Here is a 21,763-nt window from a genome sequence, read left to right as displayed (position 1 = left end):
GGCCCCCTTGAACTTTGCGACCTTTTGCCACATTTCAGGCTTCAAACATAAAGATATAAAACTGTATTTTTTGTGAAGAATCAACAACAATTGGGACACAATCGTGAAGTGGAACGACATTTATTGGATATTTCAAACTTTTTAACAAATCAAAAACTGAAAAATTGGGCGTGTAAAATTATTCAGCCCCCTTAAGTTAATACTTTGTAGCGCCACCTTCTGCTGCGATTACAGCTGTAAGTCGCTTGGGGTATGTCTCTATCAGTTTTGCACATCGAGAGACTGACATTTTTTCCCATTCCTCCTTGCAAAACAGCTCGAGCTCAGTGAGGTTGGATGGAGAGCATTTGTGAACAGCAGTTTTCAGTTCTTTCCACAGATTCTCGATTGGATTCAGGTCTGGACTTTGACTTGGCCATTCTAACACCTGGATATGTTTATTTTTGAACCATTCCATTGTAGATTTTGCTTTATGTTTTGGATCATTGTCTTGTTGGAAGACAAATCTCCGTCCCAGTCTCAGGTCTTTTGCAGACTCCATCAGGTTTTCTTCCAGAATGGTCCTGTATTTGGCTCCATCCATCTTCCCATCAATTTTAACCATCTTCCCTGTCCCTGCTGAAGAAAAGCAGGCCCAAACCATGATGCATGGAAATCTTTTTGTATCCAAATCCGGCTTTAAACTTCTTCACAACAGTATCTTGGACCTGCCTGGTGTGTTCCTTGTTCTTCATGATGCTCTCTGCGCTTTTAACGGACCTCTGTGCAGGTGCATTTATACGGAGACTTGATTACACACAGGTGGATTGTATTTATCATCATTAGTCATTTAGGTCAACATTGGATCATTCAGAGATCCTCACTGAACTTCTGGAGAGAGTTTGCTGCACTGAAAGTAAAGGGGCTGAATAATTTTGCACGCCCAATTTTTCAGTTTTTTATTTGTTAAAAAAGTTTGAAATATCCAATAAATGTCGTTCCACTTCATGATTGTGTCCCACTTGTTGTTGATTCTTCACAAAAAATACAGTTTTATATCTTTATGTTTGAAGCCTGAAATGTGGCAAAAGGTCGCAAAGTTCAAGGGGGCCGAATACTTTCGCAAGGCACTGTATATATTGTTGTGACTCCTGCCTGCATATCTGTCAGGGACACGTGTGACGCCTGTTCACCGATCTGCTCTTCAAACACTCTCCTCTCTTCCTCCCTCTCACCCTTCCATCTCTAACACAGCCAACCACAGCAGGGTTTCCCATCTCTCTACTCTCACCCTTCCATCTCTAACACTGCCAACCACAGCAGGGTTTCCCATCTCTCTACTCTCACCCTTCCATCTCTAACACTGCCAACCACAGCAGTGTTTCCCATCTCTCTACTCTCACCCTTCCCTCTCACGCTTCCATCTCTAACACTGCCAACCACAGCAGTGTTTCCCATCTCTCTACTCTCACCCGCCCTCCCCCTCCTTTCACTGCCACCCTTTCATTCTGCTCTGGAGCCTCCCCATCCTGGTGACAGTGCTGAGTCACATCCTGTCGTCCTGTTTACCCTGTAGTCTGACAGTCTAGTCCACCTGGCATGGAAAACATTTTGTTCTGTTTAGTGAATGGTATGCAATGTGCAGTCCCTGATAAGGAGGAAGGGTTTAACATACTGTTCTTGTGTATTGGAAATACTACTGAAATTATGAAGCATAAACCACAACTTCTGTCATTAACAGAGGATTTGATGCCTCCTGCTGGTTATTCTTAGATTTGCATCAGAACATGAGAAATCAAATTAAATCAGAGTTTATTGGTTGTATACGTACATTTGCAAGTGTTACAGCAGGTGCAGTGAAATGCTTATGTTAGTAGCTCCAACAGGGCAGTAGAATGTCTCTCAAACACAATACAAATACACAAATAATCAATAAATCAAGAACTGTCAGAACTAGTCCAAATACAGTATCTTTGGATTATTAAATTGGCGTGAGCAGTTACAGTATATAAATACGTGATGTTTGTATAGACAGCATGTCATTTGGAAAAGAAAATGGTATGTACAATAGTAGGTATATTAGGATGGGCTATGTGGAGAATACAGTATATACATACACAGTGAGTAGGCAACAGTATAGAAACAGTATATGAAGTTACCAGTGTTCAATGTCTCACATGGGACATTAGTCTCAAGATGCAGAGCTGAGTATCGGGCAGGTAGCCGGCTAGTGATGGCTGTTCAACAGTGTGATGGCCTGGTGATAGAAGCTGTTTCTCAGTATCTCAGTCCCGGCTATGATGTACCTGTACCTTCTCCGTTAGACAGTATCAGAGTTAACAGACCGTGGCTCAGGTGACATGACAAATTTCTTCAGCCGCCTGAAGTTGAAGAGGCGCTGTTCCGCCTTCTTCACCACAGTGTCGGTGTGGTGGCACCATTTCAGGTCCTCAATGATATGCAAGCCAAGGAACTTGAAGCTTTTTAACCTCTAGACTGTGGCCCGTGGATGGGGACGTGCTACCTATTCTGTCTCATGTAGTCCACGATCAGCTCCTCTGCTTTGTTGATGTTGATGGAGGGATTGTTTCCCTGGAAACACTTCGCCAGGGCTCTAACCTCCTCCCTGGTGGCTGTCTTGTTGTTCTGGTCATCAGGCCTACCACTGTCGTGTCGTCAGCAAACTTGATGATTTAGTTAGAGTCGTGATCGGCCAGACCGTCATGTGAGTACAGGAGGGGGATGAGCAAGCACTGTGTTGAGGCTCAGTATGGCAGAAGTGTTGTTGCCTGTCCTCACCACCTGATGTTGGCCTGTCAAGAAGTCTAGGACCCAGTTGTAAAGGGATGAGTTCAGACCCAGGGCCATGAGCTTAGTGCCGAGCTTGGAGGGCACTATGGTGTTGAAAACTGAGCTGTAGTCAATGAGCAGCGTTCTCACACAGATATTCCTCTTGTCCAGGTGGGAGAGGGCGGTTTGCAGTGCTTAAGAGATTTAATCATACATGGATCTGTTGGGGTGGTATGCAAATTGTAGGGGGTCTAGGGTGTCATTTAAGATGAAGGTTGTATGGTCCTTGACTCTCAAAGCGCTTCATGATGACAAAGGTTCTACAGGGTGATAGTCATTTAGTTCAGTTACCTTTAGCTTGCATGGGTAATGTGAGTTTTTTTGTATGAGTAGGCCCAGTGACCTAGTATGAGTGCCAGTCGGTTTGTGCCATCATGTCAACTGCTCGTCACTCATTGTTTGGCTTGACAATGAGCAATGGAGATGGAGAAGCACAAACAGATCTGGGACCAGGCTACTAGTTCACCTTAGTATCAAAACTCTTCAGCATAATACTATTCTGTCTTAGACCACAGAATGACCAAAGAAGAAAACGCAAAACTTTAAGAAATACATTTCTTTTTTACAATAAAAAAAACAAAATGTTTACAAATCTTATAGCACCTTTCATGTTGACATAGGCTCCAGTCTTTTTAAAGGAAGAGTCCACACAGAGAGTGGAGTGTGTTTGCCAGTAGAAACCCATAGCTGCTCATTAGTCTTACTTCATTCACTTTGTTGTTGGTTTTACACATCTCTCCAATACGTGAAGTATAACAATGCAACCATCTTTTCTTCATATAAGTTAAAAAGTCAGTTAAAAATCCAAATAAAATGTCAAAACAACAAAAATATCAGAAAAACAACAACAAAATATCCCTTTAGGGAAAATATTGCCCAACTATACAACCAAGGGTGCATGTCAATAGTTTCAAATAGCCTCTTCTCCTCATCTCCTTCCCTGATCTGAACAGTTAGGGTAGGTCAAAGCAATATGATGGAATCCTGCTCTGAATTTCTTCTCACCTTTCCCATCAGTGGAGATGAAGGAAAGCAGATGAAAATGTGAATTCTCTTCACACTACTGACACACACAAGTCTCTCTCCGTAGCTCGGCTGCTACTGGTCTCCCCTATGATTGGCTGAGCCCTTCCCAACACAGTCTTTGATCTCTCCCTTCAGCTCGGCTATCTGTGTAGAGTGACTGGCCAGCGTTCCATTCACCTGTGACAGGTACGAGTCAGAGTGTCTCTCCAGCTCTGCTCTGATCCTCTCCAGGTGGTCCGCCAGCTCCCCCAGGCTGCCACACTGTCCCTCCACCTGGGACACACGACTATCTACCTCCTTCACCTCCCTCTGAACCCCAAGGGCCGTGCTCCAGCAGCCCTGCAGCTCTCCGGCCAGCCTCCTCCTCAGGCCCACCAGTTCCCCCTTCAGCTGGGCTAGTCGGCGCTCCCCGGCCCCTAGGAGGGAGGCCTGGCGCCCCACCAGCTGGGTGATGCCCTGGACCTCGGTGGCTAGCTGGTTCTCCCTGTGTGTCCATGTGGCATTAACTTGGCCCACTCCCTTAGTGAACAAGCTAACAGAGTCCCTCAGACCCTTCAGGGTGCGGTTGACAGAGTTGACATTGATCTTGAGGAGGGTGATCTCTCCTTGGACAGAGCCTTCCTCATCCTCCTGGGCGATACGGTTCAGAAGGGTCTGCAGCGTGGTGTTGAGATGGTCTAGCTGGTCGGCGTGGGAGTCCAGACGACCTGACACCTTCTTCTCCACCTCCTCACACTCCTCCTCCGCTAGGCCTGTCCCCGTGCCTCCTTCAGGGGTAGTTGCAGGGGAGCAGGAGGAGGTGCAGAGGAGCTCCAGGTCTGTGAGCTGTTTCTGGATGCCATCCAGGTCTCCCTCCACCCTCCTCCTGACTGACTCTATCTCTGTCTCCAGGGCGGGCACCACCTGACCCTCCAGCAGAGCTGGGGCGGTGGCGTTTCTCAGCTCTTCCACGGCCACAAACACCCTGTTCTCCAGGGTCTTCAGCTTGTCCTCCAGGGTCTTGAAGCCGTCCAGGTCCCAAGGCACCCTGGCAACCCCTACTTCCCCAGACTCTGTGGCATTGAGCCGGGCATCCATGTTCTCCAGACGGGCCTCTATCAGGGTCTCGATGTGGATAGTCTGGTCAGTGAGAGCAGCCTGGAGCTGGCGCTGAGACTCTGTTAACCCCGTCACTGACTCCTCTAGCATCAACACCCGCTGGGACAGGCTGTTCACCTGCATTGACAGTGACATGTCAGGCATATAGTGTAGCAATAAGCCAGTCATGTACATGTTTAAGCCATTTACAGATTGTGTGATAGAAATGTAAAGTACATTTTCGATTGAGCTGTCATATGCAGCATTTACTGTGAATGCATTGTCTGCTAAAGCGGGACAATTGCCTTTAAATTTCAGCTATATGGATTGAATAGAGACCCAAAGTGAATTGGTACCTGTCCGCAGCAGCTCTCAGTGAGGGTCAGTCCCTGTATTTGGGCCTGCAGAGTACCCAGCTCCTCTCTCAGGCCAGTCTCTCTGCCGTCCAGTGACTGCTGAATCTGTTCCTGTCCGTTCATGTGTTCATTATGACACTGTCTCTGGACCTCTCCTATCCTCTCCTCACAGTGGTTCTCCAGGCCAGACAGACGCCTCTCGAAGCCGTCCAGGATCTCAGCGCGGACGCCAGCAAGCTTAGCATCCAGCAGCTCCATGATGGAGGGAGAGCCCGATCCAGGGATGGGCCTGCCGGTCGCAGCCTCCAACATCCTCTTCAGCTGCCAGTCATGGCCCAGAACCATACCCTAATGAATGAGAATGACAATGGTTTGGTTTTAGGTAGCACTTTCCTCAAACTCTTGACATTGTGTGGAAATAGGTCAGTGCGGAGTCAAAGATGTACAGAATCTCAGATCTCAGAGATTCAGGATCGTTCTGATTGGCATTGTGCCACAAGTTTGATTATTGATTTGGACATGACTTGTTTTTCTACATTTCCATTATCTAGCATAAACTATTCTAATCACAAAACCTTAGCACCCACCTGTATCTCCTCCAGCATGTGTCCCTTGGCTCTGAGCTCATCCTTCACCTCCGTCACCCTCCCAGCCAGATCCCCAAACCCGGGGAAACCCTCTCCCCCCTTCAGGCCGTCTGGGGTCCCGTCTGGGATAACCCCGAAGCCAACGGAAGAGTCAGAGAGACGGGGGGCACTGGAGAGCAGGGAGCCCAGCATCTTGGTGGTATCCTCCCGGAGAGAGAGGCGCAGACGGTCCTCCAGGCTAGCCACCACCCCGTTCAGAATGTCCAGACCCTGGGTTAGGCGACGCAGGTCCACCTCCATACGGTCCAGACGCTCTCCACTAACACCAACCTTATAACCTTAGAGAAAGAAAATGATGATTACATAGGGCAAGGGAAGGAAAGGGAAGAGTAAATCAGGGTTTGAAAATATAAATGGGTTAATATTCCACCCCTGTCTGGTCTGACCATAGTTGGGTTTGCTGTTCCCGGTGGGAAGTTGTCCAGTGGGAATGGGTCTACTATCAGGCTGATTTGGGAAGGGCCTCCCAGGCTCCAAATTAGCCCCCCCAGGGACAGGTTTGTGGTCCAAGGGGGGTCTGGGCTGCCCGTGAGGGTATCCCTTCATTCCTGGGCGGTGGGGGGCACCACCCCTGAAGGGGGGCATCATATCGGGCAGGGAGGTGGGTCCATCGTAACAGTTCTCTCCAGAGTAGCCAGGACAGCACCTCCACTCCAGCTCAGTGATGGTTTTATAACCCACCTTGTATTTAGGCTTGTAGAAGGTCCGGTACCTGGAGTGGAGGATGGAGAGCAGAAGTGGAGGATGGAGAGAGGAGAGAGAAAGAGTGGAGGATGGAGAGGAAGAGAGAGCAGATGATAAGAGATCAGGAAGTGAGATGGGAGGAGAGGACAGGATAGATCAAAGGATTAGGGTGTGTATAATGAGATGGTGGAGGGTATAAACAGTAGATTAGGGGATAAAGAGATGGTGTAGTGTGGAGATTATACAGGCTCAGGTAAGGGATTGTTATCTCACTAAAGGGTCTACACTACTCTTCTAATGAAGAATAGTCATCTCTACTCTTTCTTTCTCTCACGTTCCCTCCATCTCCCAAGTGGCACAGTGGTCCAAGGCACTGCATCTCAGTGCTAGAGCTGTCACTACAGACCCTGGTTCAAATTCCGGGCTGTATCATAACCGGCCGTGATTGGGAGTCTCATAGGGCAGCGCAGAATTGGCCCAGGTTGTCATTGTAAAAAAAAAAAGGGTCTTTCTGATTCCCTCCATTTTATTTGAAGTAGAAATTGTTTGACTATTTATCTCTTTGAGGTCACTACAGAGGACCTTTGAGAGGCTTCAGTCACACCAGAGAGAATATGACATCCCAACTCACACCCTCATTACATGAATTACCATAATATATGTTTGTTTATGATCCACTGGGATGAAAAGAAATGGTCAAACAACACTTTCAAACCCCTGTGGCCGGTTCAGAGTCACAGAGCCACTGACAAAACAACACAGTTGGGTGACAGCATGGCGTTAACTAGTAGTACACACTGACACCACCAGAGGGCAGCACAAAAAGAACTTTAAGGAAAAGATTTTTAACCTATTTTTTATTTTTTATGATCAGTTCACATAATATAATTTTAAAGTATGCAATAAGGTGTATGTAATAGAATATACTCGTCAAAAACGAATGTAGATATTATACTATGTCATTCTAAAGCTTCCAAAATCTTGTTTGCAATAGGAGTACCATCATGGCTGCACGGTTGTTTCCAAACAGCGCCCCCTGTCAGTCATCCATGATTTATGCATATCATTGGTCCAAATGCAAAGCACACTGACTGCTTTGCCATGCTCGTCAAAAATACATGGAAAGTGTACAACAGTGGTTGAGTCTCATTGTCAGTATCCTTTTCAGCCCCCTCTTTCAGCCCCCACACACGTATGAGTGTCAGAGGCTGCTGGGTCTGAATTCTCTACAGTAATTATATAGTTTCCAGTTTTATGTTTTAATTGTCCTTTCCCAACAATGCAATAGTTCCATAAAAAAAAGAAGTGAGCTATTAAAAGTAAGTAAGCTATATACAGGGTCAGTGCCAATACCATATTTACCATATTTAAATATGCAGGGATACTGGAGTGGTGGGGTAAGGTAACTAGGCATCAGGATACAGTATGAATAACCGAGTAGCAGCAGCGTATGTGATGATTGCATGTGAGTATGTGTGCCTGTAAATGTGTGTGCTGAGTCAGTGTAAATGTGAGCGCGTGAGCAAGTGAAGTGTACTTACATGACGACAGGACACTTCTGCCCCCAGATGCACTTGGTGGTATACTCTGCCGTCACGTAAGTGGCCATACCGTCCTGCGTCGTACACGTGATGTTCTTCTGGACCACATACGCACAGTGGTTTCTGATAGAAAGAGAGAGAGGATATCAATAACGACAAAAACAACAACAGGATATCAAGTCCTCAAGCCAATGCTGTTTCTCCTGTAGAACTCTGTCCATAACAGCATTGGTGACGGTTGCCACTCCAGCACATACAGCAGCTCTTCACAATGGCCAAGGTTGGAATTCACTAATTCCGTACCACACTTTCTGAAAGTGCAGTGATGAAAATCAAGTTGAATTCTGGCCCATGTTAGACATTTCCAATGACACTGATTCCCGCATTTACTATACTTGAGGCCAAAATCCTACATGAAGACATATGTGTTGTTGAGCCATCGACTGTCTCCAAGAGGCTCTGCAGGCTCATTCTGTCACTTTGACGCCAGTGCAACTATAGCAACTGCTAAATGTTCCTAGGCCGGTCCACACAGGAAGCAGTGCTCCGGCTTCTTTAGGACGTTAGATGTTGTTGGGGTTCCAAGGGATACTTATTATTAAGTGTGAAACGTAGCACTGCTCCACAGCAGTTCCAGGGCAGACAGAAGTGTTTGAGGAAAATGAGGGAATACGTTTGAGGCAGAGAAGTGTGTGTATGCCAAGTTAACAGGTTCATGGGGCAAAGAGAGAGGACAGGCTGTCGGAAATTATGAGAAACCACTGCCTTATTGGTTTAGGCATCCCTTAGCTTTCTCTCTCTCTCTCTGTGTGTGTGTGTGTGTGTGTGTGTGTGTGAACTCTCGCTCTCTCCATGTGTTGACTCTATTGATAGGGGACTGGAGCAGGAATGACTGGGTTCCTTTCATACAGAGCAGGAAACCTGTTGCCGGGGTGTGCGTCGTCAAGGAAGTGGTTAGTTGTGCTGTCGTGTGACCTGACCTGGTGAAGTATTATGGGATGTTCTTCGAGTCAATGGACTGCACTAACGCCACTTTCTAGTGGGAGGGATATATTGTGCCCTTGGAAAAGTCTGTGTCCATTTTCTCAAAATAACAAAAAGCAAGAAAGTACACATGCAAATCACTGTGCACACGTACACAGACAAAGGCAAACATGAACACACACATCCCCCCACCCCCTCACACCCACACTCATGTAGAAGACCTCCTTTACAGTAAAATGCACAACATCACAACTGGTTTTAAAATCATACAGTAAAATGCACAACATCACAACTGGTTTTAGAATCATACAGTAAAATGCTGAAGAGGATTTTATGCTGGTAGTTTCCTCCCTATAAAGGCTGGATATATTGACAGTATGAAACAGCTTTACTTCTTGTTATTGGTTCATTCATGAGAGTGAAAGGAGAAGGTGATTGACAGCTGATGGAAAGGGGACTGTATTTGTGTGTGTGTGGTGTCAGATGGAGGAGGGAAAACAGACTACACTCCCAGATTTCTTTGTCAGGTTCACATCTGGGTTGAGTGAGCAACCTTCAGATTCTTATCACTGAGGCCTAAAGACCAGGAATCCAAATGGGCACAGCCACCAGAAAGCCTCTGCTCCCCTCCTCTCCTTCTTTCCCTGCTTGCTTTCATCCCTCTCTCCCCTCCTCCTTCTCCTTACTTCCTCCACTCTGATTACCCTCCCTCTCCATCATCCTTCTTCCATTCCCTCTTCCTCTACTTTCTCCTCAAACTTACTCTCTCCTTTCTCTCCAACTTGTCAACCCCCTTTTTTTACCCCCTCTTCTCCTCCTCCCTTCTCTCCAGCCCCCCATTTCATGGGTCTGTCAATGTAATTTGGGTCTCTGTGTGTTATTCATTCCTAGCAGGTGTCTCAAAGACATACAGAGAGATGGAGGGAGGGTAAAAAGAGAGAGTGGGAGAGCATGAAAGTGAGAGAGAGAAAGAGTGTGAGAGAGAGAGCTAAGATACTGTGAACTCAGTGTGTCTCTCTACAGACAGTGATTTGGGCCAGAGCACCTCAAGGCCAATCCATCTGCTTTGGAAAGCAGCAAATAGGGTCAATGAGAAACAGAGAACGTTAATGGAGATGAAGAGATAAACCTGGGAACAGCACCACACACACACACACACACACTGGAGATCTGACCTCCTCGCCTCACAACCACTGAGACCGCAAAGCAAGAGCCGTAAAGATTACAAGGGCTTCACAGCTGTGTGTGTGTGTGTGTGTGTGAGAGAGTGGGTGTGTGTGTGTGTGTGTGTGAGAGAGAGTGGGTGAGTGAGTGGGTGAGTGAGTGGGTGGGTGAGTGAGTGAGTGAGTGAGTGAGTGAGTGAGTGAGTGAGTGAGTGAGTGAGTGAGTGAGTGATTGGCTCAGCTGCTGTACTGGTACTGAGAATTTGGACTTGGTCTATTGTGGTAAGACTGCGTTAATCCTGACACTGGGGAACAGGGATGGACTGATCCAGGATCTGAGATGAGAGGATTAAACTTCACACTGTTCTCAGTCTTTCCATCTTCACCATCAAAGATGTGTACACAACAGAGATCTGTCGATAACCCTACATGCTATTGCCTGAAAGAAAGTTCTCTCGTCATCCTTTTCAACCATTCCACACTACCCAAACAGATATCTCACCTTCCAAGCTCTCTCCCCAAAAACAAACCTTCCTCTTCAACCTTACCCCACCCTGCCTCACCCTCTTTCTCTCTATGCCTCACCTCTCACAACTCCCCCCAACCTCCCCCAAAAGACAGAGCACAGCCCCTTCCTCACCCTTTCTCCCAATACTTCTCCACTCTCTCTCTCTCTCTCAATTCAATTTAATGGCTTTATTGGCATATGTTAACATTGCTAAAGCAAGGGAAGTAGATAATAAACAAAAGTGAAAAAAACAATACATATTTAACAGTAAACATTACACTCACAAAAGTTCAAATGTCATATTAAGTACAGTGTTGTAACGATGTGCAAATAGTTAAAGTACAAAATGGAAAATAAATAAACATAAATATGGGTTGCATTTATAATGGTGTTTGTTCTTCACTGGTTGACCTTTTCTTGGGGCAACAGGTCACATATCTTGCTGCTGTGATGGAACACGGTGGTATTTCACCCAGTAGATATGGGAGTTTATCAAAATTGGGTTTGTTTTTGAATTCTTTGTGGATCTGTGAAATCTGAGGGAAAAATGTGTCTCTAATATATTGGCCTTAATTTAACTAGGCATGCCAGTTAAGAACAAATTCTTATTTACAATGACTGCCTACCCCGGCCAAACCCGGACGACGCTAGCCAATTGTGTGATTCAGCCTGTGAGTAAGTCATTTTTCTGGTGTAGGTCTGGTCCCACTGTAAATATTTCCAGTATATCCCTATAGTTCCTAAATCCCCTCTGAGTCTCCGAAGGGGAAAGGATAATTCCCTTTTAAATTCTCCTATGGAGCGCTTTGGCAAATATTATTGCAAGTAGTCCCTCAACCTCTCCCAAAACAACTCACCTCTCAATCCATCTCCCCCTTTTCTTTGTTCTCCTTCTTTCTCTGCTCCTCCTCCTCATTCTCTCTTTCTCAATTTATATTTGATTTCCTAACTTTCTCACAATCTCTCTCCTCCCCAAACACTATGCTCCAGGGATCAACAGCTTTTCTGGAGTGGGTGGTTGGGGGACCCGAAACATAATTTCAAATGATTTGTAAGAACCCAAACAGATATGTTTGACTATAACATAAGTTCAAACCTTGCTAACATTGGTATACGATCACGTGTCACTCTATGATGCGTGGAAATACTTGGACAGATTTCTTAAATTAAAATCACTGCTGATTTCCTCCTGTTTTTACAGTCTTTTATGTCCAACATTGAAAATTCTCCACCTTCTCTTGCTGTCTTCCATAGTTGTAGTGACAATGTGAAGTGTGATTTTAACATGTTGTTCTCAACTGCAAGGGTCCTGCCCACCTGTCCCTCAAACAGATTTATTCGTGGACCAGGGAAGAAACTTTCCAAAAAGTTTCAACGTATGATCAGTCTTGCATATGATCCCCAAAATGTCTTTCCTGATCTCTCTCTCTCTCTCGGCCCCTCTCTCTCTCCTTCCTTCGGTCTCTCTTTCTCTCGGCCCCTCTCTCTCTCCTTCCTTCGGTCTCTCTCTCTCTCGGCCCCTCTCTCTCCTTCCTTCGGTCTCTCTATCTCTCGGCCCCTCTCTCTCTCCTTCCTTCGGTCTCTCTCTCTCTCTCTCGGCCCCTCTCTCTCTCCTTCCTTCGGTCTCTCTCTCTCTCTCTCGGCCCTCTCTCTCTCCTTCCTTCGGTCTCTCTCTCTCTCTCGGCCCCTCTCTCTCTCCTTCCTTCGGTCTCTCTCTCTCTCTCGGCCCCTGTCTCTCTCCTTCCTTCGGTCTCTCTCTCTCTCTCGGCCCCTCTCTCTCTCCTTCCTTCGGTCTCTCTCTCTCTCTCGGCCCCTCTCTCTCTCCTTCCTTCGGTCTCTCTCTCTCTCTCTCGGCCCCTCTCTCTCTCCTTCCTTCGGTCTCTCTCTCTCTCTCTCGGCCCCTCTCTCTCTCCTTCCTTCGTCTCTCTCTCTCTCTCTCGGCCTCTCTCTCTCCTTCCTTCGGTCTCTCTCTCTCTCTCGGCCCCTCTCTCTCTCCTTCCTTCGGTCTCTCTCTCTCTCTCTCGGCCCCTCTCTCTCTCCTTCCTTCGGTCTCTCTATCTCTCGGCCCCTCTCTCTCTCCTTCCTTCGGTCTCTCTATCTCTCGGCCCCTCTCTCTCCTTCCTTCGGTCTCTCTATCTCTCGGCCCCTCTCTCTCTCCTTCCTTCGGTCTCTCTATCTCTCGGCCCCTCTCTCTCTCCTTCCTTCGGTCTCTCTATCTCTCGGCCCCACCCTCTCTCTCTCTCCTTCCTTCGGTCTCTCTTTCTCTCGGTCTCTCTTTCTCTCTCTTCTGAAACTCATCACGAGGGGCCGCAGTTGCCCCCCCCTTTTAGAGTACATTTTGTGCAATTATAAACATTTTGCAATTTTATAACTAAATTCCTGACCATCCCTGTCTTAGTACAATGAAATGATGCAGGTGCAGTTTTTAATATGATATCTGAGTGAGACAATCAATAGGGGTCCCCCAGCAGGTTATTCAACCATGATACAAGTTTACATTGCTGGCCGCTAAACTAACTTAGCAATCTGAAAAATGTTAGCTGGTGTGGGCTAATCAGTGACTTACATAACGAGAGATAAACCGATGATGCACAACCCAATTTAGAGAAATTAAAGCAAGTTGAGCCCCCCCCAAAAAAAAAACAATACATCAAAGAGCCTTGAAAAGGGGTCCTGTGGGCCACAGTTGCCCATCCCTCTCTTAGAACAATTAAACGATGCAGGTACTGTTTTTCCAGAACTCAGCTCAGACGTATACAGTGCATTTCCTATAGCTTGTTTACTTTTGGAAGCACAGTAAGACTCAAATACTGGCAGTTCTTGTGCCAGCCCATTTAAATGCCTCTCTTTAGCCCAAGGTATTTCCTGATGCATTTAATCTACTTTAGGCTATAGCTACTAAAACTAAGGGATTGCAGTCCGGGAGTAAGATGACTGCCATCGTGGGAAAGTATGTTGTGTTTGCTACAGTATAATGCATGCCTGTCTTTTTATTTTTTATTTTACTAGGCAAGTCAGTTAAAGAACAAATTCTTATTTTCAATGACGGCCTAGGAACAGTGGGTTAACTGCCTGTTCAGGGGCAGAACGACAGATTTGAACCTTGTCAGTTCGGGGATTTGAACTTGCAACCTTTCGGTTACTAGTCCAATGCTCTAACCACTAGGCTACCCTGCCACCCCAATGTCTGTCAGACATCTACTTCACATTATGAGTGAGCAAAGAGAAAGCAGTATAAAACTCATAGTGACAAGCTCAACTGCTTGTTGAGAAATATTAAAGAGTATTAAAAAGTTATTTCTAACCTCTGGTTCTCTGTTATGGACCCATACAGCACACAACAGCAGAGTTGACTATAGCTGAATGCATCCATGTCAAAGCCTCTACAGCCCCATTCTCATCGACAGGGCAGTAGTGGAGCAGATTGAGATATTCAAGTTCCTTGGTGTCCACATCACCAACAAACTATCATGGTCCAAACACACCAAGACAGTCGTGAAGAGTGCACGACAATGCCTATTTCCCCTCAGGAGACTGAAAAGATTTGGCATGGGTCCTCAGATCCTCCAAAAGTTCTACAGTTGCACCATCGAGAGCATCCTGACTGTTTGCATCACCGCCTGGAATGGCAACTGCTCTGCCTCCAACTGCAACGCCCACGCCCCAGTACATCACTGGGGCCAAGCTTCCTGCCATCCAGGACGTCTATACCAGGCACTGTCAGAGGAAGGCCCTAAAAATTGCAAAAGATACCAGCCACCCTAGTCATAGACTGTACTCTCTGCTACAACACAACAAGTGGTACCAGAGCACCAGTCTAGGTCCAAAAGGCTTCTTAACAGCTTCTACCCCCAAGCCATAAGACTCCTGAACAGCTAATCAAAGGGCTACCCAGACTATTTGCATTGACCCCCCCCCACCCCATTTTTACTCTGCTGCTACTCTCTGTTTATGATCTATGCATAGTCACTTTACCTCTACCGACATTTACATATTACCTCCATTACCTCAACTAACCTGTGCCCCCGCACATTGACTTTGTACCGGAACCCCCTGTATATAGACTTATTACTATTATTTTATTGTTGCCATTTACTTATTTGTTATTTTTCTATTTTCTTATTTTTTACTTTGTCTATCGTTTTTACTTCAGTTTATTTTAGTAAATACTTTCTTGACACTTATTTTTCTTAACTGCATTGTTGGTTAAGGGCTTGTAAGTAAGCAGTTCCCTGTAAAGTCTACACCTGTTGTATTCGTGGCATGTGACAAGTAAGATTTGTTTTGATTTGATCTTGGAGAATGTGAAGAATATCTATCACTGCTGTCATCTCTGTAAATCTAACAATATACTGTATACACGACTTGTAATTGTCAAGTTTATCAGATGGATGGATGGACGGACGGACAGACAGACGGACGGACAGACAGACAGACCCGGTATAGCCTATGCCCCCTACCCACTGGTACCCATATCTGGGTCTGGCTCACACAACCATTTTCAGAGTCTATTGACAAGATGTTTGTGAGAATCAGCTGACTCTTAAGAACCCGCCCCTTTTTTTAAATTATCGCCTAAAATGACAAATCTAGCTGCCTCTAGCTCAGGCCCAAAAGCAAGGATATGCATATTCTTGGTACCATTTGAAAGGAAACACTTTGAAGGTTGTGGAAATGTGAAAGGAATGTAGGAGAATATAACACATTAGATCTGGTAAAAGATAATACAAAGAAGAAAAAAACAGCAGTTATTTTGAATTTTTTTGTACCATCTTTGAAATGCAAGAGAAAGGCCATAATGTATTATTCCAGCCCAGCTGCAATTTAGATTCTAGCCACTAGATGGCAGCAGTGTATGCGTAAAGCTTTAGACTGATCCAATGAACCATTTTATTTCTGTTCAAAATGTTGTATCAAGACTGCCCAAATGTGCCTAATTTGTTTATTAATAACTTTTCATGTTCAAAATTGTGCACTCTCCTCAAACAATAGCATGGTATTCTTTCACTGTAATAGCTACTGTAAACTGGACAGGGCAGTTAGATTAACAAGCATTTAAGCTTTCTGCCAATATCAGACGCGTCCATGTCCTGGGAAATGTTATTGTTACTTACAACCTCATGATAATTGCATTAGCCTACGTTAGCTCAACCGTCCCGTGGAAGGGACACCGATCCCGAAGAAGTTTAACACTGTAATATGTGTTTACCATCGGTGAGTAGAGGGCCACCAACAAAACAGAACACCACCAAGCAAAAAGCAGTACCATCATAAGCAGCATCCCATGATATTTTCATATGGAAATACCTCAAAACGCTAAACTTGCATTGAATTGGCTTGACTCCTGCTTGAGTTTGAGATGAATGACACAGGACCATACAGTCCCATGTGAATCTAGCTTGGGGCTGCACTCCATACGTTTCCTGTGGAGCCCTCCCTCTGAATGCTGTGTCTGCAACCACTACATTTCTGGAGTTATGTTAAAATGAAGACAGAAACATGGCAGCAGTAGAATACATCACAAACAACATCCCAATGAGCTAAGTTGGAGTGCAAACAAACATTTTCCCCAATACTCCCCCTGTAGCCCTCTATGGTCTGTGTAAGTCCCCATGCAGTCCAGTTGTTGGCATTGTGATCATTGTCTACCTTGTTACTACCAATGAGGAGAGGGCCACATTCCCTCCCACCAGGAAATAGTCGGCATGAATGGGACTGAACGGCTGTCAAATCACATGCTCCATTGCAACAAGACAGTTAAAAGCAAAACAAGAAAAACGGCCGACGCACCAACGGCTGAAGACTGGACGGAGAACGTTGTGATGTGTTAATTCCATGTAGTGACTAGTAGCCTACGGAAATAAATGTATTTTGTTATGTAGTTTGTACATGTGTGTTATGTTATTACTGGTATTTCTAGGTGTTAGAAATTCCAGATAATCTCGCTCACATACACACACACACACACACACACAGACACACACACACACACACACAGGCTCATTACAGCGCGTGTGATATTAGTAAAGTACCAGTCAAAAGTTTGGACACGCCTACTCATTATCTTAACTTTTACAATTTTCTACACTGTGGAATAATTGTGAAGACATCAAAACTATGAAATGACATGGAATCATGTGGTAATAAAAACAATGAAAATATATTCTATATTTGAGATTCTTCGAAGTAGCCACCCTTTGCCTTGATGACAGCTTTGCACACTCTTGGCATTCCCTCAGCCAGCTTCATGAGGTAGTCACCTGGGATGCAGGTGTGCCTTGTTAAAAGTTAATTTGTTGCAACATCTAGTGGAAAGCCTTCCCAAAAGAGTGGAGGCTGTTATAGCAGTAAAGGGGGGACCAACTCCATATTAATGCCCATGATTTTGTAGTGAGATGTTTGACGAGCAGGTGCCCACATACTTTCGGTTATATAGGGCATATCCACTGCCCCAGACACCAACTGAAGTCATATATCTACGGTGGCTGTTTGCCTGTGACAGATCCCCAGGGTCCTGTATGACCTGGGTGAGTTAGACAGCCTATTAATACAACTGGAGGATAGATAGATGTCCACCTGTCTCTTTTTGTTTACCTTCAACTATGTCTCCACTGCAGCTAAAGGCAAAGAATTAAAGGTTGCCACACTCAACTCTTTAGAGACTCATTGGCTGCAGGGGTTCAAGTGCCTATTCTACTCCTATGCCAAGGTTATAGACCATGAATCTGGAAATGCATATGTGTGTGGTCCTGTGTGTATATTTAAACATATTAGCATCAGTGTCCCTGTTGTTAACCAAATAATCTGCCACTATAAAGTAGCACTAGGCCCTGTCTCGTGACAGCACAGTTGCAGTGGCATTTCAGACATTTTAGACTTCACTGTAAAACACCTACTATCTCTATGGAGATGTAAGGCAAGGGTGAGATGGAGGGATAGGGAGGAGGGGGGAGGGTGAGGGTGAGAGGGAGGGATAGGGAGGAGGGGGAGGTTGAGGGTGAGACGGAGTGATAGGGAGGGAGGTTGAGGGTGAGCGGGAGGGATAGGGAGGAAGGGGGAGGTTGAGGGTGAGACGGAGTGACAGAGATAGGGCGGAAGGGGGAGGTTGAGGGTGAGACGGAATGACAAGGAGGAAGGTGGTTGAAGAAGAGGGGGAGGGAGAGGTAGTGAGCGAGTGATTGATTGAGGGTGAGGGTAGAGAGACTGAGGAAGGGGAGAGAGAGTGAGTGAGATCTAGTGAGGAATGGTGTGGTGAATATATGGATTAGGGCGGGATAAAGACAACATTAGGAGAGACCTCTCTGGGTCAATTAATGTGAGGAAAGGGTAAGGATAAGGGCAGGTGGGGAAAGAGTACTGATGTCACACCCTGATCTGTTTCACCTGTCTTTGTGCTTGTCTCCACCCCCCTCCAGGTCTCTCACATCTTCCCCATTATCCCCAGTGTATTTATACCTGGGTTCTCTGTTTGTCTGTTGCCAGTTCGTTTTGTTTCGTCAAGGCTACCAGCGGTTTTCCAGTGCTCCTATCTTTCTCTAGTTCCTGTTTTCCCGGTTTTGACCATTCTGCCTGCCCTGACCCTGAGCCTGCCTGCCGTTCTGTACCTTGTCACACCACCCTGGATTACTGACCTCTGCCTGCCCTGAGCCTGCCCCCCTGTTTTTGTAATAAACTTTTGTGACTTTGAAAGTGTCTGCATTAGGGTCTTCTCCTGAGCCTTGACAACTGAACTATCCTGCTCTAGTAGAAGTATCGTTACTTCAATTACATTTGACTCAAGTAAAAGTAAAAAGTAGCTCATTTAAAAAGTACTCAGAGAAAAAGTAATTGAGTTACTTTTTTTTTTAAATACAAAAATTGACCTTGATAATTAGCACATTTTTCTAAGGTTACCTGAACATTGTTACACATAATATTTTCAATGCATTACATTGAAAAAGGAAGCGAGGAAATGAATGTACAGTAGGAACTACATTTTCTTATATGAGTTGCAATAAGGTACATCTGTATGTAAAAGAAAACTAAAGATTTGTCTAAAATATGCAATTAACATTAAACATTCAAAGCAATTAAAATGTTTTAATAAATAAAACTCAATGCAAAATGAGGTGTATAAACAATAAAATTGCCAGACTTCAATATACTTCAGACTCCAGAAATAAACATGTCTAATTCTCTCACCCATTCAATCCCCTCGTTCACCCCTCTGTTTCTCCATGGGACCGGCTGACATTCACTCACTCACTCACCCATTCACACTCTTTCCCTCACTGCACTCACTCCCTCTTTCCCTCACGCACTCCCTCACTCACAAACTCCCTTTCACTCCCTCACCAGGGGTGGAAAGAATACTGAAATATCCTGCTCAAGTAGAAGTCAAATTACATACTTTGAAAAATACTGCAAAAAGTACTACTCAATTATTACTTTCCACCTCTGGCTATGGGTGAGGCTTGTGATAGTGGCGGGTTAAGAGGCGGAATAAAGACTACGTCGGGCTGGGTCAGGGTCTGTCTGCTTGGTGAATTAGGGTGAGAAGGGAGTAGGGTGAGGGAGGGGTGTAGGAGGGGTGAGGGAGGGGTGAGGAAGGAGTAGGGTGTAGGACGGGTGAGGGAAGGGTGAGGGAGTGGTGAGTAGGGAGGAGGGAGGAGGGTGAGGTAAAGGGTGAGGGAGTGGTGAGTAAAGAGGAGGTGAGGGAGTGGTGAGGAGGGTGAGGGTAAAGTCTAAGTAGGGCCAGACCAGGCTCTGTCTGCTGGGGCTGGTAGAGGAAAACAGCAGGGAGCTGTCCAGAGTGGTCCATCTCTCAGGGGAAGCCAAGCAGGAGAATGAGAGAAAGGAGACAGCAGAAAGACCCCAGGGACAAACAACCTAACAATTCCTATGTTCGTGTGTATAATCAATGAATTACCATGATAGTCTTTTTAAGGTTTTATAATAAAACGAGGGAGAGAACCACAGGAAGTGGAGCGAGAGATTATCCCCCCAGAGCCAGCTATTTTATCACTTGGGTAAGTATTTGGTGGTGACTAGAAGAGATCAAAAGCTTTACTTGCGTCGGAGCACAAAGTATGTCCCCACATGTTTACCCCTTACTGTAAATCTACTGTAGCCTGGTATTGAATTACACTGAGGCTGGAATTCAATCAAATTCACCACAGTCATGTCTTCATGACCAAACTTTAGCCAGCATAGACACACTTCTTATTTTGACACAAGCCCCAAGACTCAACGTGAGGGAAGCCTGCTAGGTAGTAGTAGTAGTAGGTTTTCTCTTCACAAAATATATCATACCTCAATAAGGGTTTGATTGAATTGAGCTGTGAATTACTACATGACTAAAACAGGATCCAAAAGCAGCAAGCCTTGGTACTGGTTTAGACTTCTATTAGCATCACTCCCATCTGGCTAGGGGTACCCAGCTGTATGTCTGCTTCTAATGGAGCTTCCACACACACACACGTCCGCGTGCACGTGCACAAACACACAGAGCTCAGAAGATCAATACCCCTGACATCAGCTCAGCTCTCCTCTTATAATGAGCTCTTTGTCTCCATAATGCAGCATGTCATTGTTTCTTCATAATGTTTATCTTCAGTCACAGATGGTTTTAACCGCAGAGATAGGCTGACGGTGTGTGAGAGAGAGAGAAACCGAGTCAATTCAGCCAGTGTTATTGAAGCGATACAGTAACCGAAAGCATATTTGTATTACCCATCCGTCACATGGGTTAAGATATAAGATTCATGTGGAAAAGAGCTATAAGCCCATATTCTATTTGCCATGGAAATCCTTATTGCCTTGTCAATCACTTGGAGAGGTGCTGTATAAATGTATGACTATTAAAGTTGAAGCTAGACGCAGTTTCAGGAGATGCACTTACTTGTGGCGGGTCATGGGTTTTCCTGGGGTGTAGTGTGGGTTGACTCCAGCCTTGTACAGGTTGTATCTGTTGCCATGACTTCCTCCAAAGAACGGGTTCCCATGGCCTGTTCCATAGAAGGTTCCTTTGGTGTCCACCAGTGACAGGAACACTCCTAGAATAAAGGGCTGCAGAGCAGCTTGAGAAAACCTGGACCTCATTTTCTCTTCGTAGAGGCTGCCAAAATAGCACCCGTGGAAAAGCACCAAAAAGGAGGACCAATCTAAATGATTAAGGAACCGATTGATATCTAGAAAGGAGATTTTAAAAAAGAGCTGTGTATCAGGTGCCTGCAGTGTTGTTGTCTTGTCTTCAGTTAGCCCTGAGGGAAACCTCTAGTCCAAACCTCTGCAGTGTTGTTGTCTTGTCTTCAGTTAGCCCTGAGGGAAACCTCTAGTCCAAACCTCTGCAGTGTTGTTGTCTTGTCTTCAGTTAGCCCTGAGGGAAACCTCTAGTCCAAACATCTGCAGTGTCAACAGCAATCTGACCTGTCCTGCATCTCTCTTCTTCAACACATCTCTCCCAGACAGCTGCCAGCAATAGGCAGAACAGAAGAAAACCTAGAGAATGAGATGGAGAAGGGAAGAGGGAAATAGGGAGGGAGAGAGCACAACCAAATGTAAAGTAAAGGACAGGTGAAAAAGGGGGAGACAGACAGAGGGGAGTGAGAGATAGAGATGGTCTCTAGGAATGCCACAGCTCCATACACAAACACGAGTGTGTGAGTGAGCGGGGGACGTGCTGACTAAGCTCCCCCAGCCTTCTGTATGCTGTGTGGGTGTGTGTGTGTGTGTGAGGTGTGTGGATCAGCGTGCTCCACTACTGACTCTGAGGGGGCAGGCTGACAGGCAGCAGTCATTTGCATACCCCTCCCAAACCCCAGCCCCTACCCCTGGCCCGACATGTTGCCCAGCCCAGACACATGGGAACAACCCCTATTTTTTTCTCTCTCTCTTCTCTCTTTCTCTCTCTCTCTCTCTCACGTTCTCTCTCTCTCTCTCTCTCTCTCACGTTCTCTCGCTCTCTCCA

General features: G+C 45.7%; 1 protein-coding gene across 2 annotated transcripts; it reads right to left on the bottom strand.

Annotated features, from left to right (window-relative positions):
* Positions 1 to 1,774: 1,774 nt before the first annotated feature.
* Positions 1,775 to 21,553, bottom strand: LOC112222354 (EMILIN-3). 2 transcript variants are annotated; one of them, XM_042304080.1, is made up of 7 exons: positions 21,197 to 21,553; positions 20,696 to 21,138; positions 8,161 to 8,283; positions 6,322 to 6,647; positions 5,876 to 6,213; positions 5,289 to 5,636; positions 1,775 to 5,070 (listed from the first exon to the last, which is right to left on the bottom strand). In XM_042304080.1, exons 2-7 carry the CDS (start codon positions 20,893 to 20,895, stop codon positions 3,928 to 3,930), a joined length of 2,478 nt encoding a protein of 825 aa, XP_042160014.1. In that variant the 5' UTR covers positions 20,896 to 21,138; positions 21,197 to 21,553; the 3' UTR covers positions 1,775 to 3,927. The 2 variants fall into 2 exon arrangements, with proteins under 2 accessions (XP_042160014.1, XP_024240913.1); XM_024385145.2 differs by having other exon boundaries at positions 20,696 to 21,553.
* Between the last annotated feature and the right edge of the window lie 210 nt (positions 21,554 to 21,763).

This window comes from Oncorhynchus tshawytscha, linkage group LG22 (genome assembly GCF_018296145.1).
Source record: "Oncorhynchus tshawytscha isolate Ot180627B linkage group LG22, Otsh_v2.0, whole genome shotgun sequence".
NCBI classification, from domain to species: domain Eukaryota; kingdom Metazoa; phylum Chordata; class Actinopteri; order Salmoniformes; family Salmonidae; genus Oncorhynchus; species Oncorhynchus tshawytscha.
The sequence above is the reverse complement of the archived record's forward strand: the minus strand, read 5'-3'. Positions and strand labels throughout refer to the sequence as shown.